The 10,306-nt window shown below is 50.3% G+C and overlaps 1 protein-coding gene across 1 annotated transcript; it reads right to left on the bottom strand.

Moving 5' to 3' along the window:
* Window positions 1-6,640: 6,640 nt before the first annotated feature.
* On the bottom strand, window positions 6,641-10,102 carry ODF1 (outer dense fiber of sperm tails 1). Its single transcript, XM_050915642.1, has 3 exons — window positions 10,071-10,102; window positions 9,212-9,457; window positions 6,641-6,991 (listed from the first exon to the last, which is right to left on the bottom strand). The coding sequence occupies exons 1-3, from the start codon at window positions 10,100-10,102 to the stop codon at window positions 6,679-6,681; spliced, it is 591 nt and encodes a 196-aa protein (XP_050771599.1). The 3' UTR covers window positions 6,641-6,678.
* Between the last annotated feature and the right edge of the window lie 204 nt (window positions 10,103-10,306).

Genomic DNA, 10,306 nt, shown 5'->3' on the forward strand with positions numbered 1-10,306 from the left:
AGAGAGGGAGAAACCAAGACACAAACACAGCAGTGGGAGTCGCTGCTCAGCATGGATGTTGCTGCCAGCCTGAGCAGGAGGCATCAGGCTCTGCAGCACCTTGGAGATGCTCTGATGGGGACTGTGCTCAGGCTCAGGTGTCCTCAGTGCACCTGCTTGGCCCCAGTCCCTCCTCTTCTCCATCCCTTTTCTGTTCCCCTGCAGGAGCAGGGAGCCTTCCCTCCCTGCTCGCAAGGGCTGGGCTCTGGCAGGGGTCTGTCCCGGCGGCAGCCCGAAGCACTGGGTCCCGCAGGGCTCGAGCGCTTTGCCTGGTGTGATGCTGCTCGTTGCTGGGCTGCGAGCATGCTGGCAAGCTCTCCTGGTCTCTCTGCCTTCCCACTGACATGACTTTTGGCTCAAATTCTCCTCAAAATGCTTATCAGGCCACAGCCAGATGCTCCAGGTGCACTCCGGTTCTGTGCCTGCAGGCACACAACCCTACGCCCCACAAAACGCGGGGTGCATGGCAGCTGGTGACCCCTCAGATGACAACCCCAGGGCAGGGATGCGAGGGGATGGGGTGAGCGCTGTCACCACCCGGTTTTGTGCTCTGGCTGCTGCGGGTCCCTCTCTGTTCAGTCCGGATCCAGGACCCACCTGGGCTTTGGGGCCCAGACCTCAGCAGGAGGGGATTTAGTTTTCTCTTTTGATATGTTTTAAAGTGCCACATCCACTCTTGCAACCGTGAGGCAGAGCCCTGGCAGCTCTCCCTTTTGCAGGCTTTTCTGCACACAGAGACATAGATCCAAAAAGCTACGTCAAAAAAACAAACAAAAAAAGAGGCTGCATTTTATTTTTCTGGCAAGTTAAAATCTGTTCTAGTGAGGTGCAGGGGATGCTGATTTTCCCTGTAAATTGATTAATGGTTTACAGTTTTTTTAATTATAGCATTATTTTACTTGCAGGCCTTTAAAGACTACATGCAATGCCCCAAGTTAGGGACCAGCACGAGGGACCAAAGAGCTGAGAGACCTTCTATTATTTGTAACTAATGATGAAATCGAGAAGGACAATTACATGGGTATGATTTCACACCACCTACATATAATAGAGCAATCGAGAGGATAACTTCAGGGACAGCCAAGCTTTTTTCACCTAGACTGGCATTTCAGCCCTAGCAAAGGGCTCCATCTTTCAAGAGAAGAAGAAAATCCCATACATCACTTGCAAAAAGAAAGGCCTGACCTACAGCAACTGCAGTGGAGGGGGACAAATGGGATGGTAGCGGGAACTAGAAGACAGCCAGAGATGGAAAAATAACTTTTTATTCAAGGGACCAGCAAAGGGACCCGCAGGGTGAAAGACGAGGAGCAAGGGCCAGCGCCCCACACTCGTGGAGGTGGCAGCTTCTCGACAGTCACAGCGAGCACGCTAGAAAGATCAGCTTACTCCTAACCTAAATTCAGTGCAGGATTATTAATGAGGTGACAAGTGCAGGGTCCAGAATGACAACAAATCCACCAGGTCTTTGGTACAGAGGCAGCCTTGAAGCTCTGTCTTCTAAACTCATAGTGCTTTCTCCAGGGTAGATAGCAGAAAACAGGCTTGGAAAGCTGACTAAGGTGCCAAACGGCTTAGCAGGCACAATGGTTAAATTTAATTTTAAGCACAAATAAAATGGATGGATGAAGTTTCTCACCTGGTGTGGAGGTGCAGTGGAGGGCAGCCGCACCAGCCCCACATGGCTGGCGTGACCCCAACAGCCTCGCCGTGCCGCTGCTCGGAGGACGAGGAACGGAGGTGTGAAGAGCGGGGCTGGCCCCTGCAACAGGCAACAACTTGCTCCTTTGCAGGAACAGCCCTCCCACGCTGGCACTGCCCATGGAGAGAGCAGCAGCTGCCTGCCCAGGGCGGTGCCGTGCTCTCGGGAGCAGCAGCGCACCGGCACACCGGCACACCGGGAGAGGGAAGCTGGGATCGCTTTGCACCTTCCCACTGAGGTACCGCTCTCCCTGGTTTTGCAGTAGCTAGGAGAGAAACAACATTTCTACACAACCTAAGCCCACAGAGCACTGCCTGGCTGTCGGAAAACCCCTAGAAATCCATGACCAAAGAGAGGTCTAGAGCTAGCATCCTCAGATGACCTCCTGTTACAAATTCCTAGGGCTCTGGCTATTTATAAATGCCCTGAGAAGGCTAGAGTTCAAGAATGCACTAACATTTATAACTACAGAGCCAAGTCGCCCTCTCAGGCATCTTCCTTGTGCCAGGGAATTCAGAGAGGGTATTTGCTGCATGAGGATGGTCAAAATTGGCCCCCAAAATAATTTTGTGCAATAATATGCTGAAGAATACGTTAACTCCTGGAAGTCCCTATTTGGGCTAATAGCTGCAGTAGAGCCGGGCTGCTGAAGCAAAGGAAACTCACCTTATCCAGGAGCTGTACTCCGGGGGGAAAAGCTGCAGGATCAAAGGTCCATATAATCCAGTGTAGAAACCTAACGTGATGGTGGTCTGTCACGAGGGCTCCTGCATGCCCAGGATCACAAACTGCAGCTCTAATTCTTGCCCTCCTCTTCCTTTGCTACTAGCGTTGCAAAGAAAAATGCCAGCTGCAGTGCATGCCAAACTTATTGCTTTGTAACACCACCTTCATCGGGTTTGCTTTTAAAAGAGTGACACAGTGGTAAATAATAATAATAAAAAAATAATCTGCCACCTAGTGGCAAAGGAATTTCTTTTAGGGAGACACTGATGTCAGCATGTCTTGCTGTGTTAATGATAGTTTTCCAAAGGTGTTTTCATTTAACAAACTCGCAGCTAAGCAGTATTTGGAGGGTACGGATTTTGAGAACGCTTTTAGCTATGTCCCAAGGTATTTACAGCATGTAGGTATTCACAAAACTGACACATTTACCTCTTACGGACCTTATGGAAAAGGTCTTAAAGATGCTCCTACTAGCCCGGACTAGCATTTCACGAGATATAAAATGAATTAGGAATTAGGAAGATGTGCCTCCCAGCCTACAAGGCCTCTTTGAATTTAAATGCTAGGAGTCCTAATCAGTAGGAAAAAATGGCTATTTGTAGCTCATTTCTGTAAGAAAAAAACATAAACCAAGCAATTTTTTTTCCTGAATCTTCCTTTAATAACTGAAGCGTGCTTCCCCCCAAATGTTTCTTCATGTCCCCTGGGCTGCCACGCCAACCTTCTCCGCATCTGCAGTGTGAGGAGGAGCAGCACAGGCCACCCGCCCAGGCTGCAGCCTGCAAAGGGGGGACCCTTCAGCGAGCTGTGGGGCTGAGAGCGAAACGGCAATCCGGCAGGAGAACCTCGTGCAATGCAGCATCAGAAAGATACAGAGACCTACTTGGGAAGATGATAAAAGAGCCTACACTGTGTTTTTACCTCTGTACACTGTATTGGTGGGGGAGAGGGAATTACTGTAGCCGGTCCCGGTGACCACCTTTGCCAAGGGCACTGAAAACCTGAAAAAGGGGGCAAGAAAGAGCTGAAAATATTGGAGTTGGACACCAGGTCTTACAATGAGAAACTTCAGAATTTCAAGATTGAAAAGTGACTTGCTTACAACGTAGGAGAAGTTCATAGCTGCTACTGGGTTACTACAAAGTCACCTTCTGAGGGCTTTTGTCATCTGGCAGAGGAAAAAAAAAACCAAACAACTGATGATGCCAGACAATCTCATGTCAGTAACAAGGCGTGACATTCAATTACAAGAAAATTACCAATTGCAGCAAAATACAAAAAGAGAGGTGCTGGACTTTCTCTCCTGAAGTCTTCAAATAAAGACTAGATACCTTCCTGGAAGTTAGACTTCGGGCAGTTTATCTGTGGTATAAGATAATATAATAGGAGATTAGGCCAGATGATCTGACAGTGCTTTCTAGTCTTGAAATCTGAGAATGAAGTCATATCTGTCAATAAAGTCTTGCTGCTCAGGAGTGTAATTTGGTGTTAGGAGCCTAATTTAGGAACAAAGTGCGAAGAGCATGTGTTAAAGGATGAGCAATAAGGATAAGAGCAGTCATAGCCAGCCCTATGATCGCTGCAGGACTCAATATATTCTGCAAGTCTGAAGTCACGGGTAGATGGGAGGTGTTGAAATATGTTTCTCCTCTGCACGCTTAGACAGCTTCTGTAGAAATAGTTACAAAGTGAGAAGACTGCATCCCAAAGGGGTTTCAGTTTTATTACTCAGTGGGTTGCTTCATAAGAAGATGGTCTTCTCCGGGGGTCTGTAGCATCCCCAGTCCCCGTCCCTGCCACCTGCTCTCACAGGAGGCTCCCTTGCAGCCTCCCAGGTGAGGTACGGCTTATTTCTTAACGTCCTTGACCAACATCAGCAGAATCAGGCTACCTGTGCATAGACGGCCTTTCAATTTATAAAGGGGGCTTATAAGAAAGATGGAGAGAGACTTTTTACCAGTCTGTAGTGACAGGACAAGGGGTTTTAAACTGCAAGAGGGTAGATTGAGATTGGACATAAGGAAGAAACTTTTTACGATGAGGGTGGTGAAACGCTGGAACAGGTTGCCCAGAGAAGTTGTGGGTTCTCCATCCTTGGACGTGTTCAAGGTCAGGCTGGACAGGGCTCTGAGCAACCTGATCCGGTGAAAGATGTCCCTGCCCATGGCAAGGGGGTTGGACTAGATGATCTTTAGAGGTCCTTTCCAACCCAAACCATTCCACAGCTCTATGGTTCTGTACTGACCCAGCTACACATCAAGCCCATAAAGCTTAAAATTTATTAGCTGGTTCTTAAGTGCTAGCTGGATGCTGAAAACGTGCCAGAAGCAGCTCATTTCTGGCACCAAAGTTAAATTACTAGAGCAGGTTATGGCCAAGCCAAACTGATCCTCAACCGCTTGCTGGGACGTTTGACTGAAGGAGCTGCTTCATGGCGTGGGTAATTTTGGGGAGATGCTTGCAGTAAGCTGCCATGAGGGGCTGTGCTCACTCGACAGGAGGCCGAGGCACTTATGACTTCACCAGCCTGGTCCAAACAGCATCAAATCGATGCAGAGGGCTGCTCTGAGCCTTTTGAATGCACCAACAGGGATGGTTTTGCTCCTTGCTGGAGCATGTCTCCAGCCAGGAGGAGAGGAGGGAGGGCAGTGGAGCCGGGGGTCTCCCCCAGCCGTGGTGCTCCCAGCCGTTGACTCGCTGCTTTGTAACCCATCCCCTCTGATTTCACCACCTTCATACAATGAATGTAAATTGTGAAAGCGGGGCTGGCTGTTTGCAGACTGAAAATAAAGGACTGGCTTTGTTTTCTTTAGGCATGAGTGTTTCCAGGGAAATATCCACGTTGCAGCAGTGGGTGGGAGCCCTCAGCACCGGGTACCCCTCGGCTGCCGGAGGCGCGTTGCCCCAGCAGCGCGGGGCTCCTGTGAGGGCTGGAGTCCCCCTGTGCGACAGTGAACAACTGCATTTCTCAGCCAGGCGAATGGCAGGGGACAACAGCCCACTCTGAGGGGTTTCAGGCGGGCAGCACACCTGCACGACGCCAGCCCGCAGGCTGCCCACCCTCTCCCCTGATGGGTTAGTTAACTTCAGAGGTTCGTTTCTGCACCAGCACAACCTAAAGCATTAGGTACCGCGCCAGGAAAATCTGCTGCGGGAGAGTGCGCCACAAAAAGAGGTGGCAACCTTCCTCCCCCCGGCCCCAGGGGCTCATGAAGCCTGAACCAAGTGGTGCTTGCTGGAGAGACGGCTTGCCCAGGTGGCTTGCAAATGCAGGCGTGAGGTATATTGTCGTTGCATGCCTTTCTGCAGTGAAAGCTCACGCTGCTTCCCGCAGGAGTGCATGCCCAAGTGCTGAGGCCAGGGCAGCAAATGCAATCCCCCTGCAAGGCTGTCCCTTGGTGTCACCCCCATCCCACTGATCCTGCTGGTCCCTGTGCTCAGGGAGAGCGAGGGCTGTGGCTATGTGAGGTCCCACTTTGGACATTAAATTTTTTCGTTAATATTACCTTGAAGAAAATATATTGACAATTCTCCCCCTTTTCCAACATGAGAAATGTTTTCTTATTAATTTGGAGCTATCGATTCCTACAGCAGGAAACGCTTTAGTCATCCCCTCCTCAGCTGGTAAGCTCTCTGCCCTACTCCCAACATCTTCTAAGGAAAAGCTCTCTGTCCTTGAACTGTGGCTCTTCCAGCTGGACAGCCTCTGCAAGAACCAAACCAAGGGGACAAACGGCACAGCTCATTTTTTCAGGAGGAGGCTCCTCCCCTCGAGGTGTTTATTGTCAAGGTTTTCTTCCTAGAAATATCCTACAGCTCAAATGGGAGTGGTGGGATTCAGAGAAGTATCCTTATAGAAATGTGACTGATCATAAATGGTGCCTTTCAGCCTTTAAAATCCATGAGATTGTACGCAGCAGCAATACCCACCCTGAACCACACTCCCTCCAGCCGTGCCCTCGATACCCAGCAAGTGACCGAGGCAAATATGCCCAAAACCATCTTTGTGTTTTCCTGCTGGCACCCCCCTTTTTGCCCACCAAACCCCTTCAAAATGACGCTCACACACATCTGCTCGGAGTGCTGTCTTTTATTTCGGAAGAGGCCCAAGGAGCTGCTGGTGCACGGTTAGCAGGACAGACCTAAAGCTGATGGGGAGGAGGGATGCGGCGGAGGAACGACTGTGCCCAGGTGCTGCTCCCTGCTGAGGCTCAGCGGCTCAGGAGACAAGGGTAGCACTTGTGTGCCGTTTCGATCTTCACAATGCTATTAGGTCCCAGCGAGTAGGTCACCTCGTCCTCGCTCACCCCCGGCGGCAGGCTAATTTCTTTCGTGATGTTTCTGTAGTTATATTCCTTCCCTCTTGCGGTGGTGTGCTCCTCCTCGTGCTCCGCTAACACCTTCACCTTCCTGTCTTTCACCGTTACAGTGACTTCCTTGGGGTCAAACCCCTTCACATCCATCAAAGCAAAAAGCTTGTGATCATGGGAAGAGTTCAGCATCCTGTTAAGTCTTCTGTGAATGCTAGAATAAAAACAAGAGGACAGCCTTTCAGTCCAACTCACAAAGGAATGGGTGGACCACCTTAAGGACAAGAAAAGTAAATAGGAAACTATCGGATCCATCCTCATGCTGATGCGCAGCACTTGGGGTGGTGTCTGCACCGTCAGAAGGAGCTCCCACCTGCACGCCACAGCAGTCAGGAGTATTTCAGTGTCCCTGCTTGGAATGGGGCAATTGTGGAGCTGAAAAGTTCTTTCACCTAAATACAGAGAAGCCAGCGCTTGTCTTTCACATGTACATACGCCCACGAAGCCACGTGTGTGCATCTTACGCCTTGTCCTACATTTTAAACGGATAGTTACAATAGATCACATTTTCCAGTTAGGAGTTTTGTTTAAAGCAATCAGTGGATAGGAGACACATCTGGCAAAAAAAACCCAAAATGCTCCTGCAGAGCTGGGCTGGAGGCTCACTGAGCCATTAAAATGATTTCTAATACTGTCAAACAGCGACTCCGCTCAACCAGAAGGCTGGCTCTTATTCAAACCATTTGTAAAGTAAACAATGGAAGGGTCACCTCAGTTATAATAGCTAAACGGGGCACAAGGCACCAAATTAAAAAGATAATGGGTGTGATGGAAGAGGAAATAGGGCAAGCAATGAGGGAATGGGCATGACGACTAAGGTGAGAAATCCCTAACGAGTAGTTCATTGGCAAGGTACACCCATTTCAGCAATCCTACTTAAAGCCTGCAATGAGTCAACCTGGTGTGGTGATTTTGGGATGGATTTTCTGTGTGAGCTGGCTCCTCTACTTGCCCCTTTGGTGTTTTTTACATTGCTGATCAGAGGAGAATAACTGTGCTGAGAAGAGTTGGTCCTTCCCAGTGTTTTTTTGTGGGAAGGAGATGGCTGAATCCCCAGCGTGATGGGCTGAAATCCTGCTGTGATGTGGTTTCAGATGGCAGTGGTATGGACTCATGTTCAAAGCAGCAAGTTGTCCCCAGTGTGACAGAGCCGGGGAGCCTGGCACTCAGGGAGAGCCTGCCCCAGCATCCCATGGCCCATCCTGAGACCCCCCAGCTTCCATTCAGACTGAATTTCCATTCCTTCACTGGGATTTCAGTGTGCAATGATTCTGCAAGGGGATGCTGCGCCTGCCCAGCTCTGGTACCCAATGTACTGATGAAAATCTGGACACAGGCACCAGTCCTGCAACACCTGGGATCTAAAATCTGCTACTCGACTGCCCTGCGTGAGCTGCAGCTACCAGGTAAGTTTAAAGTAACCTCAGAGCAACTTTTGGTTTTGCTGAAGTCAGCGTAAAATTAACCCAGGGTCAGGCTTTTTTCCTTTTTCCTCTAACTTTATTGCACCCAGTAGATAACACACACGGCAGACTGTGGGATGATACTTGCTGCTCTACAGGTAATGAAAAAGTCACATTTTTAATTGCCAAGATGAAGGTCTCATCATCTCCAGGCGCAACACAAGAGAACTCAAACAGAAGCTTGAGTTTGGGGAGAAAATACCAATGCCATAAGTGCAGGAAGAGACTCCCACCGCTGCTGATGACCAAGGGACTTCTTAGCCCTTGGGGTCTCTCAATGTTTTGTTGTGCCTTAACCCAAATGGTAAGCTTTTATCATTCAACAAATCCCTTCCTGTAGGGCTACCTTTGGGTTTTATCTCTACTAGAGTCAGTCTTGAACTCCATTAACAAAATAAAATCATCACACCAGTGGTCAAAACAGAGATGCAGAAATCCTGACACTTATTCTTCCTACTGTACAAGGTGGGAAAATATGGACACACGTCTGTGGTGCGTCAGTGCTGCACCCCACCACATACAGGCACATTTTGGCTACTGATGAAGATAATTTTGAGTTTACCAAATTTAAACTGACTTTACGTTGAAGATGGACTTTGTTCCACAGCTGAACACCTTTGGATCTAGTTGTGTACTTTACTTTAGATGCAGTTTGGGAGATGGTTAATGTCACAACGTCATGGTCGAAACCCTTTCTGGTGCAGGCGCTGCCTGCGTGGCTCCTCTCGGGCTGCCTGGCTGCACAAGCCATGCCTTCTCATCCCCCTTTCAACTAATTTCTCCAAAAACAGTATTTCTCTCCTGTCCTGCTTATCTGTTTCCACCTTTGCTCCTGACACCCATGCCAAACCTCCCTTCATCCTGCCTTAAAGGGTGCCGATGCCCGTAGAAAGCAGGCAAATATCTGTTACCTGCCCAGTGCTCGCTCCACATCCAGCCTTGTGGCGTGGGCCCTTCTCTCCCAGGGGCAGGGGTCGGGCTGGCACGGGCAGCAGGGGTGCAGGGTTGGGCTGCACAGGCAGGACACAGGCAGCTCCTCATGGAGCTGCCGCACGTGCAGGTCCAGCATCCTCATCTGCCTCTGCATCTGTCTCTCCGCCTGCCTCAAATCCTGCTTGGCATCTTCCAAGAGGCGATCATGCAACGACATCGTCACGCTGCAAAGCACACCAGGGCACGAGTGCAGCTGTGGCAGCCCGCACTCGCGAGGGGGGAAAAATTGCCTCGAGAGTTTTATCCGGAGGTGAGCGTGTGAGCAGAGCCGCAGGTGCTCTTGCAGCCTTCCAGCAGGTACCTTATGACATCACGGGTCTGCTGACATGTCACAGCTCCACAGTTGCCATGGGAAGTGCAGCCCAGGTCCATGCACAACTGCACCCCCCTGCTGCAGCTCCCACTCATGGACCAGAGAAGCCCATGGCAGGGGGACATGCTGGGGGGCTTGGGGCATGGCGGGGGTATGTGTGCAATGGCCGTCTCCACTCAGGCTTTTAAGCTTGTTCTCCTCTTGAAACTCGTAGGGATTCCCATTCCCAGGTCCTGACCACCACTGCCTTGGGAGAAGGGAAACGCAGACCCGGCAGCGGGCTGCTGCCAACCTGCTGCAAAACCATGGCCCCCTGCAGCCTTCCCCTCCTCGCTGCTTTTGCTGCTGTTTACCACAGCCTTAAAGAAAAGGTGTAAATTAAGGAGAGCTGCGATTGCTCTTTATGTTTTTCCTCTTTTTGCAAGTGCTTTGCACAAGGTGTTGGACATGTGATGCCTACATACGTTTTTCGCTGACACCCAGCAAGACCCGCCATGGCGTTAGGCAAAGGTGACCAGAAGCCTCAGCCTGAATACACATCAGGATGGTCTGCGGGGCACTGGCACCCCCAGGAGCACCACCAGCTCCCCCAGTGAGTGCCAGGGAAAGGTGAGGTGCTCACAGCAACTCCTGCACTGCTTCTCCCCGGCGGAGCACCCTGTCTCCCCATCCTGCCTGTCTTCTCCTGGGGTTCTCTCTG

This window comes from Gymnogyps californianus, chromosome 2 (assembly GCF_018139145.2).
Source record: "Gymnogyps californianus isolate 813 chromosome 2, ASM1813914v2, whole genome shotgun sequence".
Lineage (NCBI taxonomy): Eukaryota > Metazoa > Chordata > Aves > Accipitriformes > Cathartidae > Gymnogyps > Gymnogyps californianus.